Genomic DNA, 25,432 nt, shown 5'->3' on the forward strand with positions numbered 1-25,432 from the left:
GCAGGTCAAGGGCTTCAGTGCATGTCTCACTGCCCTTTTGGCTAATAAAAACATTGCCTCCTGAAATTTACATTTTATTCTTCATGCACCCTTGGGCATCTTAAAGAAAAAGACTGTGAAATTAATGCAGATTCAGGCTGATTTTGTAATAATACCATGGCACACTAAAAGCTTAGCTAAAGCAACACAGACTTATTTCACTTGTGATCTCTAATGACTTTAAAAGTGCATTGATTTTCAGCTCCCTTAGCCTTGCACAGTTTGAACTTAGGTTTCAGAGAATAATTTAGTGTTCCACTCAATTTCCTCAAAACATTATTATTATTACTACTTAAAAGATTTCCAAATGAAGCAGATCTAAGCACTGAGAGGCTAAAGCATATTGTCATTTTAGAGCTAATGCATGAAAGCTATATTCTGGCATCAAAAATACAATATTGTTGCCCCTGTGGCCAATGGGCAAAATAAACCATTTTGCAATCCAGCAAGCAACAGATTGTTTGGTTTATGCAAATCAATTTGAGGCATAGAATACCTTTTCTTTTTAGCTCTGTGTGTACCTGGTAAGATTATCAAGTCAAGACTGTATTCACATTTTAATCAAACAACAGTAAGATAAAGCAATGCCTGATCATTACCCAAAAGCACTACATCTAATCATGAAAATAAAGTCAATGCATTTTTGCATCATGCGGTATTTTTTTTTCTTTTTAATGTAAAGGCCCTCTATTCAAAAGAACCTAAGCTAGCTCTGGCTGATAGATGAGCATCATAAAATCAGAAATAAAAGTTCTTTTACCCAAACTTCACCACAGCATTGTGACTTCCTGTATTTCTTAGGTAACAAAAACAACTGATGATGTCTCACTACTGTTTAGCCACACTACATAACGCTATATTAGTCTTGTTCAACAACATATTTCTGGAATATGATGTAACAAACCAGCTTTCTGTACAGCAATCTAGACAAAATGTGAAGTAGAAGGGTAAATAATCTACAGTACTTCTCCTAGATTCCATATTGCTGCTGTGCACTAAAATTAAACAGGCCCAAATTTGCCATCAGTCTCAAAGTAATCTCTCTTAATACCATTTCTATTATCAGCATTATTATTTTCTTGTCTTGCAAATTCAGTGGGGGATGAGAACAAATAGAGATATACTGGAGGGCAGGCAAGGAACCCCATGCAGAGCCTTGAATAATATTGTTGATAATGGTCAAGAAACTGTTTCATTCACTTCTTTGGTTCTCACTATCCAGGAGTGTGTACTACAGTGACAATTATTGAATGAAGGTTTCAAATACACGAGAAGCATGTAAAATGTCAACAAAAATAAGTAAGACACAGTTTATGCATTTATCACAATTTCTCCCCAGCAGTTTTGCTGTAAGTAACTTACTGAGAGATGTTGCAATTAGCAAGTCTCAAAAGAAATGTGAATCAGCAGAGAAATAAGGCTGCATTCCTCTCAAGATAAAGCACCCTGCCCCTTCCCTCCCTTGAGCTTTCTCTTTTTTTTTAACCACAGGGCTCAGCTGTTGGGTACTTTCAGTGCCCAGCACTACTGCAAAGCCTTCCTCCTCACTCCTCAGCCCAAAACCATTTGCATGGGTCTCATTGCCTTTGTCATGGAGCAAAAAGACCTTTGTAGCAGATCTCTGTACCAATTTGAAATAAACTTGTTCTTTGGGCAAGGGAAATGCCTGATGAATGAGGTTATGCAACTTGAATATGAGCATTTGGAAGCAGCATTCCACAGAGAGGATGGGGCTGCATTTTAATTAGGGTTTGCCAGCCAGAGGCTACAAGGTTAAGTCCTCTTGTTATCTCCATTCAGCAGGCCATTTCCCACTGATAGACAGTGGCCATTTCCACCTTACCATTTATTGGGGTAAATTTCCAATTTACCTCAATATCATGGCAAAAATTCAGTAGACAATGTTATTCTAAAATTATTTGAAAACCCAGACTTTAAGAGGTTTCCATTAAGTGCCCCAGTTAAACATTTGCTAATTTAACCATTCTTCCAGACACTGTTATGTGTATTCTCATCCAAGGGTTATTTTTCAGCTACCAAACCTGGACATTCACACACATTTGTTTATTGATTATGTGTGCATATATATTTTATTGTGCATGGAATATGGGATCATATATATTTTATTATGTGTGAACTATGGACTCCTTTCCTTCATGACCAGACTGCCACACTGGATGTGAGCTTAGCCTATGTCATAGAATTTGGTCTATTTAACTCAATAATTTTGCATTTATAATTTAGGCGTTCAGAAAAAGCTGTTGTGAAATGCTTGTATTTACTGCCATGGTCAATGGCTGGACCTTGATTTTCCTCTATGGGACACATATGAACTGGAGGAGGATGGTTTAGTTGGGTACCTGGGATTTAATCAGAAGTTGGTGTCCAAGGACACTGGATTTCATTTCTTTATGTTTCTGAAGGGCTGGGAAAAGCCTTTCCAGCACTCTCTCACTGACTGTGTCACATGGGTGCAGGTGGTCTTTTGGGAACACACTGCCAGCTCCAGCACCATAAATCACAATTAGAAGAGGACGGGACTAATCAGATTTCATGCCTTGTGGTGCAAGGAAACAAGAAAGATTTCCTTGGCCTCTTACCTCATCCTATGAAACATGGCATTGATTGGCGTGCCACGGAACAAGGTCTTCCCAACCCACAGCTACAAGAAAACTATTTGTGTTCTACCCCACTAATATCTGATTATTCCCTTCTTACTGGAGCTGTGGAGCTGACTGGGAGGTAAAATATGGAGAGGAGGATATTTCTATAGCTAATGCCTTGAAATAACTTCAGTTTGTACAACCAACTACCTAGATACACCAAAAAAATACATTGTTTTGTAAAAACAGCCAGCCTACAAGACACCTCACACTTATTTATCAGTCTGGTTTCAAAATGTCAGGAATCACTGACAGAAGGAAAAGGGGAGGGAGAAAGAAGATCTAAGAATTTTAGCTGCTTCTCCAAGGCTGCCTTCTCATCCCCTACAGCAGATAAATGAGTGACTAGGGAAGGACTGCTGGAAGTAATTTCCTTCTGCAGAATTGTAGTAAGGCACCCAGCCTTGTCATGGGAGAAATTTTGGAGCCCATTATCACATCTGCCACGTTGGCTGAGACAACATCTAAACTCACAGGCTTATTCCTTACCCCTCTCTCACCACAAACTGGAAAAGAATTCTGAAAATGCAGTCAAATGTGATAGGCCTCCTCCTTGACCCTGGCCACCCTAAACCTAGGGCTTGCTGCTTGAGTGACTGAATATTTGAAATATTTAAAAAAGCTCAGCACTGCCCCATTTCAGCTCTTGCTTCATGTTTTTCAGGTTTTTCTAGAAATGTTGAGAAACAGTCAGCAGTTCTTGCACAGCCTAACACAACATCAACTGCTGCGAGCTGCAAGTAGAACATTTTTATGTATGGAAGCTTCAGGTAAGGTTCATACCTACACAAGAAACCTCCCTCATGAAAACACCATGGTCTACCTGAGGTTTTAAAGTGAAGCCAAAGGGAGATGCAAAATGCAGAGACATTTTTGGAAGTCTAAAAACATGGTTTTGACACAAAAGAAGACCCAAGAGATTTTCAAAGCCACCCAAGCAACCGCAGTGCTCTGTTAGTGCCTGCTGCGCAGCTGGTGCTCTAATGGTTGCACCACAGCTTCCCAGTACACTGTAAACAATTTTTTCTTCAATTTCTGTAAAGAAACAAAAGTGAAAAGCTGCCAAATACTCCTGCAAGGAGTAGTTGGGATCCTCTGAGATGAAAGCTTCTATTTAAAGAAAAGATAAAGCATGAATAAAAAGCTATGGAAATTGAAGTGTTATTAAAATTAAGCTGTAGTTGGGTTAAAATGTTTCTAGCTGAGATTGCAAAATAGACTTTTCCTTTTCTTTTCCTGTGCTAATACAGCCCAATCTGAAGAAAGGAGCATCCTGGAAAACAGCCTTCTAATGAAGACATCATGCAAAAATCTGTCTTGGTGGCTAAAAAGCATTTCATCTACAAACTAAATTGTACATCAAATTGTTTACCGTAGTGATATCTGGTTGTTAAGTATTACCTAAGACATGCAACGACAGGTCTGAGACCAAGTGCAACAGTTCAGTCTAAAAAATAATTTTAAAAAGTCACAGAGAAGCTCTTCAGTTTATGCATATCAGGCACATAAAGGTATCAAGAGGCACATCCTGTTACCATGTCTCAGCTCTTCAGCTCTGCTGATTTGACTGTTGACCAGATGACAGGTTGTAGATTTTAAATTTCCTGAAGTTCATGCTTCCCTCAAAGCATTTCTAATTGGACATTCAATTACCCAGCCTACAAAGTACAGACTTCAGTAAGTGGAATTTACACAAACCCAGAGTTAAATGGGTACCAAAGACCATATTCTATAATTGTGCCTCGATGATCCTCTTGTTGGAATAAAGCCTCTTGCAAATTATTTCATTTCAGGATTGCCTCTTGGGAGGGATTGCTGCAAAACTGCAGTAATGGAAATCTGAGATGTAGTTACTGGCCAAAGGCCAGCAGAGACATTGGTCAGTTGGATGTGTTGCTTTCCTCCCAGCTGCAAAAGAGTTTCAGCAAGGGAAAACAAAATTAAATGTGCCATAATAATTGGAAAAAATGAAAATGTTACCACATTGCAGCAAAATGCATAAAGCACTGAGGTGCTTCTGAAGAGCTATCGAAAACACAGCACTTCCATGTCCTTGCTTCCAATCACTTACTGATGCACAATTCAGAAAGTGACCCCTAATCTAGGGTGTTCCCACACCTGGCACTTCATGCTACTTTAGCTCAGAAAGGAGCAGTAAATATCCAGAAGAAAGAAAACCCCAGCATAAAAGTCCCTCACCTATCCTTCCCTGCAATTAATTGTGATGCAAATACTAATTTTCTTTCACTAATTCATCAAGAAAACCCTTGAATCTGAAAGTTCTTTATGGATTTTCAAGAAATTAAATTGCCTCACCATGGTGTAACACGCTATTCTGCTTCTAACCTGCTCTTAAAGCAAAGAGAGAATGAAAAAACAATCCTTGTAATCAATGTCTGCAGAAATGTTCACTTGTCCCATGTGCCTGGTGATGTTTTGTTAAAAAATCATACAATTAGGAGCCTAGAAGATGTAGAAAAATGCATTTTGAGCTTTCTCACAATTTTCATGGTATATCCAACTCTCTCTACATGTTATTAGCAGTTTTTTTTCAGTGCATACTATTAACCCAGTTGACTTCTTTCTGGTATCTGATATATAAATCTGCACTTAGCAATACAGCAGAATAATTTGCTATGTGGTGCTCCTGTGATAAGGATAAGAGGATTTTTTTTATCATCATTACGGATGGTAATAATTCCTAGAGTGATACAGAGATATTGATCCACTGATCTAAAAAAAGCATTTTAAAAAGGCAGGAGAGCATCGCTACCCTTATTTTAAGCAACAGGATAACAGAGATGATGAGCGACCAACTCACCTGTGGTCAATACAGCACATCAGTGGCACAGCTACACAGCTACAAATCAAACCTGGGGATTTCTGGCTATATTTGCACACTCCAGCTCTTAGTGCCTGGCTGTCTGTGTTTGAATCTGTGGTCATGTAGACATTACATAGTGCTGGGAGTCAGGTGGTCTGCAAGTTTCCTTAAGCCGTTTACAATAAGTAAGTTAAAATCTTAATCATCTGAGGCAGTTCACTTCTACTTTTTCATGATAATGAGGCTTAGCACATGATATCACAATCATGAATTTTTGTAAAGCATATTTAGCTCTTCAGAAAAAGTGCTGGATTAAACAACCCGGCAGGCTGAATCCTTCTCTTGGAATAATGAATACTGTAGAGGAAGTGGCAAGCTTCTTTAGATAGTCCCATGAACCCTGCCCAAGAGGCAGCCAGCCTCTGTGGCTGTGGGTCCCTGGGTTCTTTATCTCTACAGCCAACAGGGTATTTTTATTTTTTAATACCTTTCACAGCTAGGAATTACTTGCTGCCAGCCAGCTAATTTCACAGGGGCTATCCCAGAGCTTTTGGAAGGCAATGCCTTATGGTTGCTGCCTATTCTTGTAGCTGATTGAAATATAGCAAATTACAGGTATAAATAATGGTTATTTCTTAGATGCGGGAGTGAGTAACAATGGGGGAAAATGTGACTCAAGCCAAAAAAAAAATAATCTCAGTTTCTTTAAAATACTGCTCCGCCACTGGAGTGCTGTATCATTACTTTGGTCTCATTTTAGAGCTGAGTTTCAAACAGCTGACAATAGGAATTTGGACTAGAAAAGGTGATGGTCCATTATCAGTAGTGACAGCAATGGCTGTGACTTTGTTAAAGTTCTGTCAGTTTTGGTTAGGAACCAAGTTCTGCCCTCTTGGTTAGGAACTACAATGAGCTCCATCTCTCTCCCCTTCTCCCTTTAGCTCAGCACTTATATCACACTCATCACTAAGTGTTACATTTTCCCTTGATGCCACAGGATGGGATTTCTCCTTGCTACTGGAGCCCATATGGTACAATACAACTCTATATCCTGCCTATGAGTTGACAGCTGACTGTTTACCCTCCCAGTGGTAACACTGCTGATGTAGTGTAGCCATGGGCCAAAATAAAAGTCAACCAAAACTTTTTTAGTCTTTACTAAGTAGAAAAAACTCAAACCCAAACCCAGTCTAAACCAAAATTGTTCTACTGAGCTGTGTAACCTGGAGCTATTCCTTGCAACTATCTGCTGAAAATGCAGATTATTTGCCTGAACTCTTTAAGAAAGCTTGAAAACTGGCATAAATACCAAGGAAGATACAGTTCAAGCTTTTTTCATCTGAGATAACATGAGGTGTACTTATTATGCAATTGAAAAGAGATACCAAACAGAGTTTACTGGACCACATTTCCATCTCACTGCTGTGAGCACTGAACTAAGCTCCTGAAAGTTCTGGCATGGCAAGGTCAGTGTTTTCCTCAGACAGTGACTATTTTTCATTCACCCCTCTGTGTCTAGGAGGGAAGCACATCTGGATGGGTGATGAGAAAATAAATTATGTTTGTGGCAAAGGGAATTAACATCTTGGAAATGGTAACATGAATTAAAACTCATTAAAGATTTAGAACTCTTTACAAAGATTTAACAGTGTAAATTCTCCCTCCTGAAGCAGTTTTTCACCTTGTGCTTTTTCAGTCAAGCTCCCTCCTCTGCAGATGTCCCTCAGCACTTTTCATTTCAACTGCAATACCAACCATTTTCACAACACTTTGCCTTCTCTCATGGAGTGGTGGTTTTGTGAAGCTGATAAAAATCTGCTTGAAAACCTGGTTGGTGCAGCTGAACCCATTTTGAAGTGTGAACATGGGTGTGTAGAAAGCAATTCGAGTTTAACAAGGCATGAGGCATGAGGGCATGATGGAATAGCAGTCGTGATTGTGACCGAAATGAACCCAAGCGGCACAGAGGATGCAGCTCTGCTGTGGTTACTGGTGTGTGACCTACCTGGACTGAGATCTTCAGTCTCCAGCAGGAGAGAACAGCACATTAACTGTACAGCTGTGCTGGCCAGCACACAACACTGCCCTGCCTGATACATTGGAGACGTGGCTTAGGAATTTCAGCTCCTGATTGTTGTGAGATTGCTGTTCACAACAGAACAAAACTACCCCACCGACCTCACTCTGTTGGATTTCATAATTAGCTTTTCTATGCTCTTACTGTACTGAGTCTTTTGAATTAAAGCAAGTATGCAGTGGGATTTTTATGGATCCCAGGAAAGATCCATTTCTTTGTTGGATGATGCTGACAAATCAATTAAATTTTTTTTGGGGCTCAAAACATCTGATGTGCAGATCTTGTTATTTCAGCAGCTAATTAGCTCCTTTCCCACTTGTGTCTTCCATCATCCCTTCCTTGTGCTGCTCACACAATGAAATCAGTAAAAAATCAGAAATACTTATTTTGTCTCAGTGTTGGGTCTAGAAAGATAATGGCAACACTTGACTCCATCAGTAAACATTCCTTATTGAACTGCAGGAACCAACCTTAGACCTGTGCCCTAATCCTGCCCAAGGCAAAATGTCATGAGGCTCTCCTTGCCTGAACTGCTGCATCCCAGCCCCAAAAATGTGGGGATCACAAAGCATAAATGTAAGTGGATAATTTTCTTGTGCTTCCCTATTTATTTTAAGAGTGGCTTTTCAACAAGTCCTTATTGTTCAGAAATAGTACAGTATGTGCTTTCAAGCAGTGCCATGATATTTAGGAATACCTGCACTTCCTTTGCTGAAATTTATAGGTGTTTTATAGAAACTGGAAACTCCCACGCACAAATTGTTGCACAAAATTCTGTGGGTTCGAATGCCTACTAGAAACAAGTAGATCCAAAAGTAAAGAAATAAAATCTAAATCTATACCCATATCTATATGCAAAGTGGGTGCTATTACCTTTTTCTGAGCCTTTGGAAAATGTAATAAAATGCATAAACTGTGTACTTTCTATGTATTTATTTTTCCTATAGATGTGATGTTTTTCACAGCTCCACAATTAAAATTACTTTACTCCCTGTGCCATTAAATGGCTGTGGCAGGTACAACAGCATAATCTTCAACTGAGAGATGGGACTATCGGTTTCCTTTCCTACTCAGCAACCCCCTGGTACTGATGTTTTAAGAAGGTTCATGCTCTGACAATAAATTCAGGTCCATAAACCATGGAGTTAATATGCAGTCTGTGTCATTAATATACATTTATCTTTCTTTTCAATAGATTTTCAGAAGTCTTTTCCATAAAAGGCACTTTTGCACTCAAAAGGGATCACTGGCTATTGAAATCTGTACAGCATTTAATTTCAAAGTTCAGGTTGGTCACTTGACCACTCTTGATGGTGATGCTTGACACCTCTGTCCTGGTTTTTGGGTTGTGGTAGAGGCGCAAGATTTAAAAACTCTCTTTACAAACATTTGTCCAGGCAAAGCTCTCAGGTCCAAGGTAACCTCTTCGTTTCTCACTTACGGCAGACCTATGTTTTGCATAGAGTTACAGAAAACACAGGAATGGAGGAGATAGTGCTACAACAAGGGCCAGTTCCCATCACCCTTCATGCCCTCAAGCAGTCATTTATAGTCCTATCCTTTTTTTTTTTTTTTTCCTTTGGCCTTGTGCTACAAAGCAGAAATGGGGTCAGGGGAGCAACTTTGATTTTGTGAGAGCAGAAAACTGAGGGTGTTTTCTCAGGGTGCAAAGGAACCTTTCCAGCTGACAAACAGGGTGATAACACAAGTTAATATGTTGGCACCGAGACCTTTCTGACACTGGAAATACAAGGTGATAATTTCAGTCACTGTGAAAAGTTCATGTGGATACCTTCATCACGTGGGATGTATTACAGAGAAACCTCTCGCTGCAGACAGTAGCTCTGCCTACCTTGGCTGTGACATAAAGCTCCCAATTAGCACTTAAGGAAAGAGACTTTACAGGCTGCACACTCACCTCGGCTCAGCCCATCTGGTCCCCGAAGGATTCGGCATTCTTCTATCTGGCCGAACGGAGAAAACATCACCCTGATATCATTCTCATTACACTTCTTCGAAACCATTCCTATGAACAATTTTCTGTCTTCCACAGCTAGAAGATAAAAATAATGAATGAGCAAAGGCCATTTCATCTTTTTGCTGTGATCAATGCTTCATTACCACATCAAACCAAGCTCCAGTCATGTGAGTCTGGCTCTGTGACTGAAGACAAGTCCTAAGGCAAACACTTTATACTTACAACCTCCCTTCCCCCCCTCCTTTCCCCCCCAGATATCTCATTTTTCTCTCCCTCCTTTTTCTAGTGGTGCTTGCTGTTTATATAACATATTAATTGGCTGTCTTAGTCACTCTGCATACACCTATCCTTCATGGCCTCTAAAAGGAAAGTATCCTCCATTAGAGACACTTTTAAAGATATCTTTGCATAGATTCTAATTCAGATAAATTCCTAAATTCCCCTCATGTGTGAAAGAAATCATGATGGGGTGAGGGTAAAGAAGGGATTGTGCACGTAATGATACAAGCTAATGAAAAATATTCCTGAGAAATGTTTTGAGAGCAATTCCTATCTGAGCTTTCAATTTCAGCCAACTTATTGCACAGCACTGGAAAAGGCAGATGTGCAATGACTGCTCTGGAAAAAGAATGCATTACATTTTTCTGCTGGATTTTTTTTAGTGCCACAGCCTTCTGCCCTTCAGGAGGTCAGAAGACATATTTCTGAACATCACCTGAACACCCTTTGATGTGTAATGATGTTGAGTTTGCAAAAAAAACCAAATCATTAAAAACGTGCTTTACCTGAATTATTGGTAGAATATTTCCTGCCTGCACTGTCACCAACACCAGCACAAGTTGGACTGCTGAAGCAGGATGCACACAGTCCTATTAATCAAACTCAAATTTACCGGTCTAAAGCAGGGGACTCTTGTCAAAAATGAAGGAGGTCATCAAAACTTAATTCACTCTGGAAAAACTTCCAAATGTTAATGCACCCACCCATCTATATTAAACCAAAAATCTAAGTGCTTATTATACAGTACATACACCAGTGCTTTCTTCTTCTCTGGAAATGGCATGTAAATCCAATTCCCTGTTAATGAGCAGACTGTCAGGGTTTGTGGGGGAGCAAAGAGGGAAGGAAAGCTTTACTCCAGAGATTCTGCAGTGCACTTACTTATTTCTATTATTGTGCAAATTATTTTTGTAATGAAGTATTTTCATTTCTGGGCTTACAAAAAAAAAAAAAAAAAAAGAATCCTCCCTTGCTCTCTAACTCTGTCTCCTGTATTAGTACGAGTCTGTCATATGGAAAAAATTGCAGCTGAGGAAGAAGGAACCGTGTCCATTTTTTCTAGGATTTTATTTCTGTTATACTTCAACATTTTCAGTGCATTTAATAATTTCAAGAATAACAAGAAGAGGTTCATGTTTATTGATCACGAGAAGTGTTTGAAGTAATTTTCTCCTTAAATCGTTGACTTTAAAAAGTATTTGTAGCTTTTATATAAGCAAGCACCAAACCCATGCATTTTTCAGAACCCAAAACAGAGACCAGCCCCAGCAATCCTAGCCTCTCACTCTACAAGCTTGCAAGAAAATTGGTGTGAATTTAACACCCAGGGGAAGATGTTTTCTTCAGTAAATTCCTCAAGACTGAACATTTTCATTCACACTTTATATTGAGGTTCCACACACAGGTGAACCCTCCAGAAAGGGTTAAGAAATGATGAATGCATGGGATGAGACATTTATATACAGATCAGGAGCTGAATATGTGTGATTGCAAATAAGACCTGCAAGTTGGGATATTTTTATTTATATATATAAATATATATGTCTCATTATGAAGCTTTACATCTGATTCATAATATATAGCTGACCTTGATGTTGCTAAATATTATTTTAAGGGTGGGAAGGCTGAATTCCCTTGCTCACAGCTACAAGAGGAGTACAGGCAGCCACTTCTGCTGGTGGAAGGATGCCTGTAAGCTGACTGCAGACAATTCCTATATTGCCTTGAGCAATCTCTTTGAGGAAGTTCCCTGGCCAGCCTGTCCCCTCAACAACAGCCACAGACTGTCCATAATGCAGGAAAGGTTTTGAGACAAGGGATCCAGCTGGGCTGCCAGGCTTGGATTTCTCCACACCATGGCCTGAGGTCAGGCTGGGTGAAGCCTTGGTGTCAAGCACATTTCCAAGCATTGCCTTCTGCTCTGTGTCATGAACCTTGTATTTTGTGTCTCTGTGTCAGCTAGTACCAACCAGTTTAAATTTGATCTTAGGCTAGAAATACAGTGTGCAGGTCTGCTTAAGGGTGTCTAGATTCCAACTCTCTTTTAGAAATAGCTACTGGCTAAGTTGGACAAATTCCTGCTACAGTATCCCAAAAGAGGATGCTTGGGTCCTGCTTTGGTGCCAGGACAAAGCCTCAAACCAAGGAGATTCATGTAGAGACTCAAAAGAAATGAGATGTGAACAGAAGGCTTTGTTTTAATTTTCCAAAGAGTAGCAGGTGACAAACTCCCCATCGGCCGCCTCCGGTTTTGGTAGTAAACCTATAAATATGCCATTTAACTAACATGATTTGCAGGTTTGCAGCTTGAGGGTGATTTTATAGTAAATTAAACATCCAGCTCCTGTGTACTGTACATCTTAAAAATGCAGATTTCATGAAGAATGCTTGGAGTACAGAAAACATATTGATATGATGACGTGCTCTGCATTCAGTGCCATTAGTCAGTGCTGATCAGTGTTGAAGCTTAAGAAAATTGCTGTTCTTTTTCTGGCTAGAGGCCCAGCATAAAAAAACATTTAAAGTGACAATTGTTAAGATCAAAATGACATGTTTTCACTTCATCTGATAGAACATCTGATATTATTAGGCTGAAAGAGTTTTTCCCACATGGAGAAGGGAATACTTTTCCACCTTGGTAAGACTGATTTTCAAGAGTTATTTCTGCATTTTTGGTCAGCCATTTCTTTCTTTCTAAAATGAATTCTTACCAGCCACACAGGCAAGGCTTGAGAATCAGACAACAGAGTGCAAGAAAGTGTGGGGTCAAATGTTTTTTAGAGGTTAGAAAACTTCCCTCTGGATCTTCCAAACCCGTGGATTTTCCTATTGGATTTCTGTTATGGACTGTAAAATGGGGATTAAACATACTGAGGCTGGGACAGGTGCTGCTGCTTAGGGAAAGGATGGAAGCCTAAATCTGGCCTAACTTCAGTGACCTACAGGTTTGGTCTCAGCTCAACTGGTTGTTGGCAATGCCAAGAGATCAGCTCCTTCAAAGAGTGACAGATCTCACCTCTCCCAGCAAGGTGGCATGGCCTTTGTCATGGGAGTCTTTCCTTTGCTAATGATTACAGAGTAGAGAGTAGATTACAGATTTTTTTGCACTGACTGAGTGGATTGATAGAGGCTGTTACCTTCCAGCCAACTCCCAGATCTTAGGCATCATGACAACATACAGATGTCCTGAGCTCCAGGTGCAGGGACATCAGAAGTAAATGAGCTCAGAGGGGCTGGGCAAAGCCTGGGAGCTGAAAGTGCTTTTGGCAATGAGAGCAGGCAAAGAAAAAGGGGGAAGGATAACAGTGTGCAAGGGCCAGCACATATACACATATCTCAAAGCATATCACTGCTGCTTGATAACTCTCTCTCCCACCCTTGGGGTAGGTTTCAACAATTCAAAATCCAGAAAAACCAAACTCTTTTAGCATGTGTTTGACATCATTATTTCTGAACCTCGCTTATGGGCTTAGTTGAACTTTCTGACTATTTTACACCACTCTGGGGGAATGAAGGATATACAACAGTTTGGAAGCAGCAGGTAGGTTGGGGTGGCTGAGTGCCCCTCCTTGATGGAGCAGAAGCAGCCAGAAGGTCACAGTAAACAAGGCCTGAAGTTCTGTTTATAGGAAGGAAAGTGTGAAACTGCACAGTTTCTTGATTAACACATTATGGGGTTCACCTTTAATCCATCCCAACACATTACCAAGGCAGGTTGGCTGTGCTGCCAGGGCAGTTTGAGTGACACATCCAGTGCTAAGCCTGCTGGATTTGGGGTGGGATTTGCCAGAATGCAGGAGCACTGCATGAAGAGATACAGATACCTATTTTAGAATAAGTAGAGTTGCTCTTGTAACCCTGTCAAGGCAAGCACTGCTATCACTAGCACATGTGCCAGGGCATCATGTTTGAACCCAGAACTCTGCTTTAGCCGTCAAAGGTTATCTGAGATGAAATCTGTCTCTGCTGGGAGGGGAACTTTTCAAACTGAGCCTCCTGTCTTCTGACAGCACTACACCCAGCCTGCAGAAAAACATCCTGAAGCATCTAATTTTTTAGCTTTACTCAATTTGCTTCAGTAATGAGCATTTCTTGCAGGCTGTATTAGATTGCTTGTGCTAACCCAAGAGGATAAAGGAGTAGAGATTATATTCTGAATGCTACAAAAGAATTAAACCCTGTAATAATTGTGAGAAATCTCCCTGAAGATTCAACATAACTTTTTTTTTTCACTCCTCTAAACCCCCAAAATTTTGAAAGATCAAAATTATAGCCCTTTATTGTACATTTCTGAGGAGTGATCTTCAGATAAAGAATGAATTTTCTCCCCAGAAGATGCCTTCTCTTTTGAGCAACTAGATAAGTAGTTAATTATGTATAAATGGCGTGGAGGATTGGTTTGTTTTTTTGTTTTTTTTTTTCAGTTTGGTTTTGGTTTTTTACTCCCATATAGAAGGGAAAAGGTGAAATCAGATTTTTTATCCCTAGCTGTAAGCCTGTGAAAACCCCTTGCATACAATCTGTCAAAGTCACACCTGAATCCGGAGCTGCCTGCATTAATTATCAACTTTTCTATGTGTTAGTGCTAACATATGGCATCTAATTACTACCCCCAATTCAGCAAAGTTGTGCCATTTAGAATTTAAAAATTATTTTTTAAAAATTTCCATTAATGAAATCAATAAAAATAAATCATAAGATTACTCAGCTACCCTCCTCCCTACTTTATTTTTTTTTAATAGAGAATTCTATCATTCTCCCTGAAGCAGTGATGCTTTGATCAATTTAAGAGCATACTGTCTGCAGGATATGTGCCTGAAAGTATTTGACTGTGTTCAAATCCAGATCCAAGACATTTACGCATTTAAAAATTGTAGGATGCTAATGGCCACAGACAACTTAAAGTCAAACGGGTGTTTGTAAGTTTTTCAGCATCAGACTGGAGGAACCCCCTTTGTTTGAAAAAGGGAAAATGTCCTTAAAAGGATAAATACTGTGAGTGGAAAGTCTAGTAATGGTGGAGCTTTTGAAGTTGAAAACATGCTTTTTTGTCAGAAAATCCTTAACCAAAACTTTCTAGACAGGTTAAAACAACCTGCACAAAGGTGATCAGACCAGGACACACTACAAAATTCATAATCTGCAAATCTTGAAGAGTTGTTATGATTTTCAACAATAAGAAGCTTTTCAGAATCCCCCTGGGTAGTCAAATTAATTAAATCTGAAGGCAAGTCTTGCCCCATCAACTCTAGATACTAAAAGCTTGGTGGAAGAGATCAAGATTTGCTTCATCTGCATGAGCAGAGAAATGACTTAGACACATTGTAGGCAGGGAATGAACCATTGGAAAAGTTGCCCAGCAGAGCTGTGGATGTCCCAGCCCTGGAAGTGTTCACAGCCAGGCTGGATGGGGCTCTGAGCAACCTGGTCCAGGTGTGATGGAGGTGTCCCTTCCATACCCATTTCCCAGCTTCCATAAGGTGAGCTTGGCCTCTGGTATCAAGGGACAGATTCCTCAGGTGATGCAGACTAAGGGCAGGAACAGTGATGCAAAAGAAGGAGGATTTAATCTCAGGAGTCTCTGGCTTGGATGCTCATTCCAAGCTTTTTCACAAGGGACTCAATATGGGGAGGGGGCATTTAATCACATAGCAAATATTGTTCTTTGAAAACTTCTGTAAATTGAATGAGAGGACCTGTCCTACCTCCCTATGGAACTTGAAGATGTCTATCAATCCTTCACAAACATGTACAAGCTCAGAAGAATTGTAGAGTGCTCAATTTATCCTACACATATTTCCATAAGAAAATTGCTTTAGCCTCTTTGCAAACTGAGAAACATGACTTTAGCCATAAAATCCATTGGGATCCTCCCATGACTCAGAAATCAAAGAGACTCGAGTATTCCTCAAAAGCTCAACTACCACGGATCCTGAAAACCAAGATGCCTTGGCATGTCTTTATTTCTTTTCCCCTTTGAACTTACCAATCTGGTTGAAGAGGTACAGTTTACAGTTTGCTGTTGGCATGGATAATATACCTCCTCAGATGGATAGCCTGGAGCATATGGGAAACATGTGCCAAACAAACCTCCACATCCCCCATGCTGTTGCTTTTTCTTTCTTGATCTCCAAGCTGCTGGCAAACTGTCACCCACTCCATGAACCCCATGCCTATGCCTTGCCTTTCAGAGGAGCAGTACCATTATTACCATCATCATGGTATTAGTTTGCCTTCTGTTTCTCCATTTGATTAAAAAAGAAAAAAACAGTTCACCATCCCTTGAACATGCCTATCAGAAGTTCCCACACCCTTCAGGAATCTAAATTTAAAAAGGTGTTTAATTTGACAGTTGGAACCCCTGAACTGACAATTTGTTTTTTCCCAAAAAATACAAAGAAAGGCAAGAAAAAAAAAGGTGAAAAAACACAATCCCTTGTGATCTTTATGCTTGGAATAGATGCCAGAAAATAAGAGAGTATTCCCACAGTGCAGACAGGAGTTTCATGCAGATAACCCCAGACTAACAGCAGCAGCCAGGAGCTAACCTACCCCGCTTTCAAAGCAGGCACTACTTGCAGAGAAGGACAGAATTTGCACAATTCCCCACAGTGTTTTTCCAATATGTTCAATCTCCTTGAGAAAGAAACACTTCAGGCAATGAACAAGTAACTCACTGGGAGTCAATTTTGGCCCATTGCCTCTTATTTTTCTAATTTGCCAAGGAAATTGAGGTGAAATTTGTCTTTGAAAGAAGAACCCATAGAGGCCATACTTAGTTCAGAGGGTTCAGGCCAGCATTTCTGTGCCTAAGGGATAATTGTGCCCACTGCTAGCAGTAAATACTAGTGCCTGGAGTCTGGATTCCAGCAGTAATGTTCTCTTTGACTGCAGTGGGGCCTGAAAAGTTCAGTTCTCCGGTGCCTTAGTCTCTATTCTGAGCACTCAGAGACAGCAAGAAATCACTGCAAAAAATCTTTGGGAAAATGTTCTTCACCCACAGGGAGGCTGGGCACTGGAAGAGGCTCCCCAGGGCAGTGGTCACAGCGCCAGACTGACAGATGTCAAGGAGCATTTCGACAACGCTCTTAAGGACATGGTGGGATTTTTGGAATTGTCCTGTGCAGGGCCAGGAATTAGACTTTGAGAATCCTCATGGATGGATATCTATCCTTTCCAAATCAGAATATTCAATGATTCTATGATTCCAACCTGAGAGAGAGAACACCCCCTCCCATACAAATGGGTGGTGGCCCATATTTCCTGTGCTTTTGGCCACTATTTTTTGGAAAGTTGTCATAATGGGAAACCTAGTATAATGTGAATTTTTAATTTCCTTCCAAACTTCATAATCCTTGGAGAAGCCTGAAAAAGGGATGCACTACAATTAGCAAAAAAAGAAGCCTTAAAAAAGCCTTGCGGAGAGATTTAGAGCCCAATCATAATTTACATTTGCAGGTATGTAGATCTCTAAGTGCACAGCTTCTGCCCTGATTACTAATTAATGAGGTGCAAAAATGCCTGTTGGAGGAACCAGCTCTGATTATGTGGGCCTTAAGGGAAAATGAAGCTCTTGCAATCTAAGAAGGCAGATGATATCTTTAACATATATTTTAGAAAATTACAGGAACAAATCAAGGGGCAAAATATACACGTATATATTTTTAAAGAATCACATGTTGCCAAGTTGCACTACCATTCGATTATCTTATTTCCCTGAATATATAAACCTGGAATGTTTAATAAATTTAGCTTGCCATCTATTTTGCATGTCATATACATCCACTTAGGCAGTACCCTAGTATTCCAAATGGATATTACTGTCTTTATAGCATTCATTTTTCAATCGTTTTGAGGAATAAGTATACAGAGAGCTCCAAAGTGGGCTTCCCAGCTCATAATGAAGCATATGATTAAAATCTAAATTTGGCTCAGATTCAGAATGGCATCATTCTGTAAAAAGGTACTTTTGGCAAATGTTTAAGGCTGATCATGTACTTACATAATGTGTTAACACAGGTATGCCCTTTTGTTTCTTTTATTTTAAATTTTCAGCATCAACATTTTATCTCCATCTTATCAATCTCAGGTGCTCCCACATCACCTCACTGTTAGGAGAACCCAAGGGAAGGATGTATGTAGTGAGGTAGGTCATGACATACAGCAGGTACAAGAAAGACCCTTTTTTGAGGACATTTCCTTCCTTGTCTAAAGCAGAAGATAAAAGGGAGTTCAGAGCTGCTCAACATCTTCCTGGCATGTCAGTTGTAGGGAAACTGCCTATTATTTTCACCACAAAAGGATTAAAGCAAAAACTCTCACAATGTTGTCCTTACTTTAGTTTAGAGAAAGACACAATTAAGTAAAAATAAATTGAACACATACCATTTGACTTTTCACTATCTGCAGGTTTCATCTGAATAGGATGATGCATCTAAAAACAAAAATGAAAGAGAGTAAGGCAGGTTGGATAGTCATAAAAAATCAAGAGTGATGTTTTCAATGAAGGGCTAAAAAGAGACACAATTTAATATTAAACATGGTGAAATTATATAAATTTGGAATATCACTGTATATTATAGGCTTATAAGAAAAAAAAAAATGGCGAAGGAGTATTTTATAATGAGGAAATTTAAAAAAAATAAAATATCATTGGGCCCATAGGACTCATATAAATCTTTAATTTGCTGTATCTAGTTTCAGAAGACCTCTAAAGTTACAGCCCTCTTTAGTTTATGGCATGCTTGGTTTCTGTTTTACCAGCTTTTTTTTTTTCCTTGTGCTCAACCACTGCCAAAACCAAGATGCAATTTTCAAGTAATTTAAGAACTAGCAAGCATTTCAAATGTACTCAGAGGAGTTGAGTTTGACAAATGAACTTTGCTTGTAATTAAAAAACTCTGCTGATTCTTTTAGGACTGAAGAAGAAGAGATCTTGATTCCTAAAACAGCTTCCTATAATTGTTTAGTATCTCATATTTTTGTTTTAGAATCCATTACACATTCATTCATAAAGCTTCCACCACAACACATAACAATTCTGGCTTCCATAAAAATTCCAAATCCTTTTTCCTTTTCAACCTCTTCCTCCATTCATGTCCTTGTTACTGCAGTGTTCTGTGCTGAACATCCCACCTTGGCACACTCAGGCTGGTGTGTCCTCAGCTTTTTCTACTAAATGATACTGCTCCCACACTGAATTGTTGATAGCTCCAATAAAATTTCTACAAATGGTGGTTTTGTTCTTTCAGGAATAATAACACCACAGCAGTTGAGCTCCCTCACAATCAGAGTTTTCCGCAGGAAATTGGTGATAGCCAGCCCTGTGGCCACTGTGGTGTGTTCAGGGAAATTTTATTATAGCTTCTCAAAAGCCTCCAGAACTGACCTCACACTGAGATTCAATGTGGGAGATGTTTAAGCTTGCAAAAAAAACCCCATTTTAATTTTCTTTCTTGGGCTCTGCGTAGTTACTGGGATTTGACTGCACAAACCTTCTGGCAGCAGCAGGGCCACTGCCTTTTCTCTCCTCAGCAATTCCTTACCAATTCATGTGAACAGGTGAAAAAAATGTATGCTTTTTCTACTTTTGTATCATTTTTCAGTGCAGCACAGCTGTGTATTGCCTGAAAATGTCAGAGGCAATTCCACTTTTTTAATAAAAGATTGTTATGACAAACTCTGGGAAACAAAAACAGCTGAGCAGGAGAGAACATCCATGCCCTCATATCAAATATGCCTTCAAAGCTGCACAGAAACCTACATCTGCATTGCTTTTGGTGAAGTAACTTAGCCACCAGGGAAAAAGTTGCTGGATTCTTCAGAAAATATAAAATATTGCTGTGAATGTTTCTGTTAGATTTACTCAAAGTCCAGAATGCTCCCTGGCCTTGCAAATCAATGTATTCCCTGTGCTGCTTGCACAACTCCCCAGTGTGTCCTAGGGAAAGGCAAAGCCACAAGGTAGATGCAGTTGTAGGGATGCATAAATTTTCTTCAGTTTTAACAGTTCTGCTCCCTTTGAATCATTTGTTTCCTAAATGGACTTTAATAGCCCAGCACTTGGTTGCAGCCACTGTTATTAGATCAGTTTTATAGGAAAAAAAAGGATCTTCTATCGTTCTCTGTCTTCTTTAGTGCTTTGGATTTTTCCTGACATCAACAATACACTGGGCACTGCAGGAGACTTAAAATTTGTGGGCATGTGAGGCAGCATGTCCATTCAGCAAGCAAAAACAGGAAGAAGAAAAGAGACGTAAGTTGCTCCACAAGGCCATTGCTGTTACTGATGTCTCTGAGGAGCAATGGAGTGGTGAGACAACAGAGGAAAGAAAGGCACGCATTGAAAATTCAGGAATATGCAAGATGAAAGAGAAAAAACCATCCCAATTTCAGGCCTTTTGTAAACAGAGAACCAATCTATTGCTCTTTAGAGATGTGTTTATGTGCCCCTAAGAGGAGATACTTTGAATAAAGGCTATTCTAACAACATTAAAAACATCTCACTTTTCAAACTGCCCAAACCAGAGAAGCCAACTTTAGACCAAATTCAGGTGAAGAAGTTATTTTTGCAGCTCATGGTCACAACACAAAGATCAGTGTTACCTGACAAGCACATTTATAAAGTCATCCTCTACAGTCACACATCATTACTCCAAGTTCATTAACTCAGTAATCTGGTACATTCACAAACCAAGAGGCAAGATTTACCAGAATGCTTCAAATAGGTTTTGACTTGATTTCAAAAGTTCCTGCTAAAAACTCATGGTCCACATTCTCTTCACACCATCAAGATGAATTTGGGAGTGATGCTATCGGGCTTAAAATTGTATCGGTGAAAAACTAATAAAAGATCCAGCTCAGGCCTGGGGAGTTTAAACTGCAGAACACCCCCAGAAAAATGGATGTGATACACAGACCAGGCTTCATTGAAGAGGAAAGTGGAAAAATACCTTACTGACAGTTTCCTAACATGAGAGGGCTCATGTTGAAGCTTGTTTAACCCTGACCATCACCAATTGATACGTTAACAACCTTTAACACTAGATTCAATAAAACATGCCATTTATAACCTGAAATGGGTTTTACAGAGTCACTGGTTCGCATCTCATTATTAAACTCATTGCTGACCTCTAGAGACAACTGCCGTGACAATACATATTATAAGCTCTCTACCCATAAAATATTTAAAGGTATGTGTAAAAAAGAAAAGAAAAGAATGACTCTCAAAAGAAGTGTGTAGTGAATAAGAAAATTAAAGGGGCAGAGACAAAAGTTAAATAGGAACTATCCTTTCACTCTACAATGAGCAAAAGACAAAATAATCTGTATGTTTTATATCTTTCTTATATAACTGCAGGCTATAAAATAATAAAATAGCTGTGCTTTCCCAGGCACTCCAAAAGATTATAGATGATATAAAACTGTTTCAAATTAGATGCCATTCACTGGAATCATGTCATCTACTGAAATGAAGGATTTCCCGTGTTATCGGAAAGCTGTTATTGTAACTATACATCACTTATGGATCTCAAGGTAAGTGATTTCTCAGTATGTCATGTTGTCACACAAAACAACAGGAAACATTTTCTTCTTTTCTTGGAGAAAGCTTTGCTTATGAAAATACAGTATTTATAAATGCACACTTACAATTAATAAAGAGGCAAGAACAAGAAAAATAACTTCAGCAAGTAATTTATTACCTTGAACATCATCCTATGCTCAGCACACACAGTAAAAGAGAACAACACAGCTCTCAGGCAAGTTCTTTCTGAGCATGGGCAGCTTCCCCTTGCAAGTACTGTGCATGGAGATATCAAACCCAGGCTGGAGTATGGGCTGTGAGGAGCAACCTCTCCTCATCAGTATTACAGAGAGCTCTACTGAACACACTTGTGCAGCAAGCAGGGCATCACCTGCCTTTGCTACAGGTGCTCTCTGCCCATCAGTCTCAAAACACACCATACCACCCTTTTACAGCTGAGAGCAGGCAAATGCCTGTTGCCCAAGGTTGCCAATGCCTTGTGGCAGTGCTGGCAGCAAAGTGGGGGCTTCACTGCTGCTTGTGCTGTCACAGAGGCCACCCAAAGCCCAGGGCCAGGAATGTCACTGCCTCTCCTTGGGCACATCCCATGCAGGGGTGCTGAGGCAGTCCATAGGAATCAAAAAGGCAAAGAAACAGTTGTCAAACATGCAACCCTGAAAATCCCCCTGAAATTAATGAGAATCTGGCTGCTGGCTATGTCCAGGGCAGCAGCAGGAGTGCCAAGGCCTAGAATTACAATTGAATCGTTATATCTTTTCCCCCCCTCTTTTTCCTGAGTACATCTTGCTGTATGTAAACATAAGTCATTAAAGAAAAAAAAAAACACAGCAAAGCAACCAATGCATCTCAAAGGCATGCCACCTCTCCAGCTTTAGAGCCTCAAAGTCATCTTTTCAACAAAAATAGCAGTACCTATTTACATTCTTGTCAAAGCCATGTGACATCTGCATGGGAGAAAACAAGCTGGCTAAGAGTCTATTTCTGGCAAAAATATTGCAAGGAAATTAGATTAACCTGGGTGGAATTCTATCTGGGAATTTGGAGTCTGTCGTGGTGATTAAGTCATCATTTCTGTCAGATTACTCTAATCGGCTGTCAAATACGATTCCACAACCCCATCTGTAACTTGGCATCCTCGTTATTCAGTCGATGTTACCTTCTGTATACAAAACAAACACCAAACAAGGAGGTGTGTGCAGTCTAGCATTTAGCAGAGTCATTAGCTGTGATTACTATTGTGTGGTTGCACATTGCACAAGGTGATCAGCTCATGGTTTCCTTTTGTTTAGTCAGGGGGTGCTTCAAATCAGGTGCAACCTTATGAGGGGTCAGGGGTGAATGGGTAAGAACTGTCTCCAGACATGGCCGAACATGGGATTGGCACACTCCAAGTGACCACTGCATCAACAGCAACTGCTTAAATCACATTTCAGAGCTGTCAATATATTTGCTGGAAAGGCTTTTGGACACCTGCTTTCCATCAATTTTCTGAAGAGAAATGGGCATTCAGATATTCTGGGTAGGCTAAAGACTTCCTGCAAGCAGCAATTTCTGCGAGTGAAACAAGGTTTTTAGGAGGAGGCAGTTGGCACTCGAAATAGTCTGTATTGGCTGCTTTAAGATGTTACACGAGTATGATAGTCTTACACATGTTTTTGGTGATTAAAAGCAGGAGATGCCTTTCAGTGAAGATGAAGGAGCTGATGGGCTCATTTTGCTGCAGCTGTGTTGAGTCTGTGAAATTTGGATACCCTCAGCATCTCTGAAACTTTGGCCACCTAGACTGAAAAATCTTTTTTTTTTGATGGTCCATTGCAAAAGCACCTTCATACACGATTACTGCATCTGTTAGCAGCTTTTGTGGGCCATTCCTGCCACTGTGGATGCACGTGTCTTGCTCCTGTAATTTCTAATGCCTTGAGTAAGGAAAACCTCTTGGCAAGAAAGGACTCTGAATGCACATCAGACCTGCCCACACCTTCACCCAGCTCAGCATGGTAGTCAACGACCACCTCCTGAAGGTCCTTTAAAGTCAAGCAGAATGTGACTTTACACCATCAGAATTGAGGGATTGCATGCAGGGAATGTTATCCATGACTCCTCACTCTTTACCACTCCTGCCATCATTCTTCTATTGTCCTTTAAAGCCACCAGCAGACTTCTAAAGCTCTTTGCCCTTTTCAGACCTGCCACCTTCCTCCCTCCCTGTCATCTGCCCTGTCTGGAAGTTTCTAGGCATGACCCAACTCAGTTTGTCCCTTACCTGTCACCATCACAAACACCACACAAAATGGAGCTAAACCTCCCCGCCAGCAAAGGCTAAATTTGAAGAACTTGGGTTACTTGGGTAACAACCAAACTAAACAAAAAGCAATAGGATTAAATGATGATAGCTTGCATGTATCTTGTAATTTCTAGCACTTTGGGACTCGCTTCTTGCTAGCATTAATCATTGTTGAAGCCAAAGGAATCTTTTGTATTTTTTACGTCTCAGAACTCTAAAATGTCAAGAGAGAATGTGGGAGAGAGAAGAGACATTAGACCTTAATTAAAGCCTAATTTTCTTTTTGGGTGAAGAACTGTAAATTGTGAGACTTTTGGAATCAACAGGAAAACCGAAGAGGAAAGAAATATTATAAGGGGCAGCAGAGACAAGCTAAAGGCTCAGAAGAAAATCACCTAAAGAGGTATGGAAACCAATGGGGAAAAAATTATGTTCTTTGCCTAACTCTGGTCCGGAAATTAATTCAAATTTTGTCCAAGCTCCTGATCCAATTAATGAGTGCAGTTTAATTAGACCAGTAGTCTAAGGAAAAAACTAGACCAACTAGGTTTCTGAGAACCTCTACTGAGTCTGGAAATCAGGAGGGACTGTATCGACCTACCAGAAGATTGGGGGAAGAAGAGAAAATACTCCATAAGCACCAGAGAATTAAACAATTTTCAGTGTCTTTAGAGACCATTGTTTTTCTGGACTATTATGTGCAGATACCTCTATACCCCCTGCCCCACCCCTCATTTCAGCTTTTAGCTCCCCAGTTTTTCCATAGAATCTTTCAGAGGAGTTCTTGAATACTCATTTCTCACATCATTTCATTGCCAGCTGGTTTTGCTTTTTTAAACCCTTGTGACTCACAAGTAATATGAGTTTCCCAGAAGTGAAGGAGGTGTATTTTCCTATCGAAAAGAACTGTTTAGAATTACTCCTCTAGGGTCAAACTAACTTGAATTACGCAGTCAATATCTGGCTAGTGCTTTGGGAACTTCTCTGGGAACTGGGGATAATCTCCAAGGCCAAATAAATACTAGTGAATAAAAGAGGCAAAGGACTGCTCTCTGGATCTTAAAATACATGGTGTGGCACAGCTTGCATTTACACAGCTCTACTTCTCCTTTCATTTGAAACAGGATATCCTTGTCCATACTGTCCAGTGGGAACAGTCTGTAGCCCATGTTATTCCCCCAAATATGCCCACACAGCAGGCAGGAAAGTGAGAACCAGCACCATGCTCCTGCTGGCTTCATCACCACAGGCAGAGCTTTGGATTCCCAGTATTGGTTGAAGTCATTCACCTTTGGATAAAAGGAGGACAAATGTGCATTTATCACTTAGACTCTCACAAATAAATGTAAAGTAGTTGCTGTAACTGCTTGAACGATGGCATAGGTAGGAGATTGTTTGCTGTCATCCTTCCATAAATCCCAATTTAAAGGCTGTGTTAGTCATTCATACAATTTTAGTAGCATAAGAATGTGATCTGTTACTTGGCCTCCTAGAGTACTATCAGACATATATACATGCTTTTTTTGGGGGGGAGAGAGAGGGAGAGGGAGGGAAGAAAGGAGGAAGAGAGAGAAGCAAGAGAAAATGAATATTACTGGTGGGTGCCAAATATAGTTCATGCAGTAATGCATAACATCATTATTTTCTATTTAGAGCACAGAAACAAGCATATAGCTTGCTTAAAAGAAGTTGTTTTACCGGAGAACACTAAAACCACTGAAATTCAATGGCTTTTGGAAGCTT

The 25,432-nt window shown here is 40.0% G+C and overlaps 1 protein-coding gene across 24 annotated transcripts in view; it reads right to left on the reverse strand.

Moving 5' to 3' along the window:
• Nucleotides 1-25,432, reverse strand: part of CELF2 (CUGBP Elav-like family member 2) — a 547,425-nt gene that overhangs the window by 60,472 nt on the left and 461,521 nt on the right. For all 24 annotated transcript variants that reach the window (XM_021530962.4, XM_021530961.4, XM_031506833.3 and 21 more), the window contains 2 exons: nucleotides 18,246-18,294; nucleotides 9,522-9,656 (listed from right to left, as the gene is read on the reverse strand). In XM_021530962.4, the coding sequence (XP_021386637.1) occupies nucleotides 9,522-9,656; nucleotides 18,246-18,294 (184 nt within the window). The remainder of the gene's footprint in view (nucleotides 1-9,521; nucleotides 9,657-18,245; nucleotides 18,295-25,432) is intronic.

This window comes from Lonchura striata, chromosome 1A, assembly GCF_050655825.1.
Source record: "Lonchura striata isolate lonStrDom1 chromosome 1A, ASM5065582v1, whole genome shotgun sequence".
Taxonomy (NCBI): domain Eukaryota; kingdom Metazoa; phylum Chordata; class Aves; order Passeriformes; family Estrildidae; genus Lonchura; species Lonchura striata.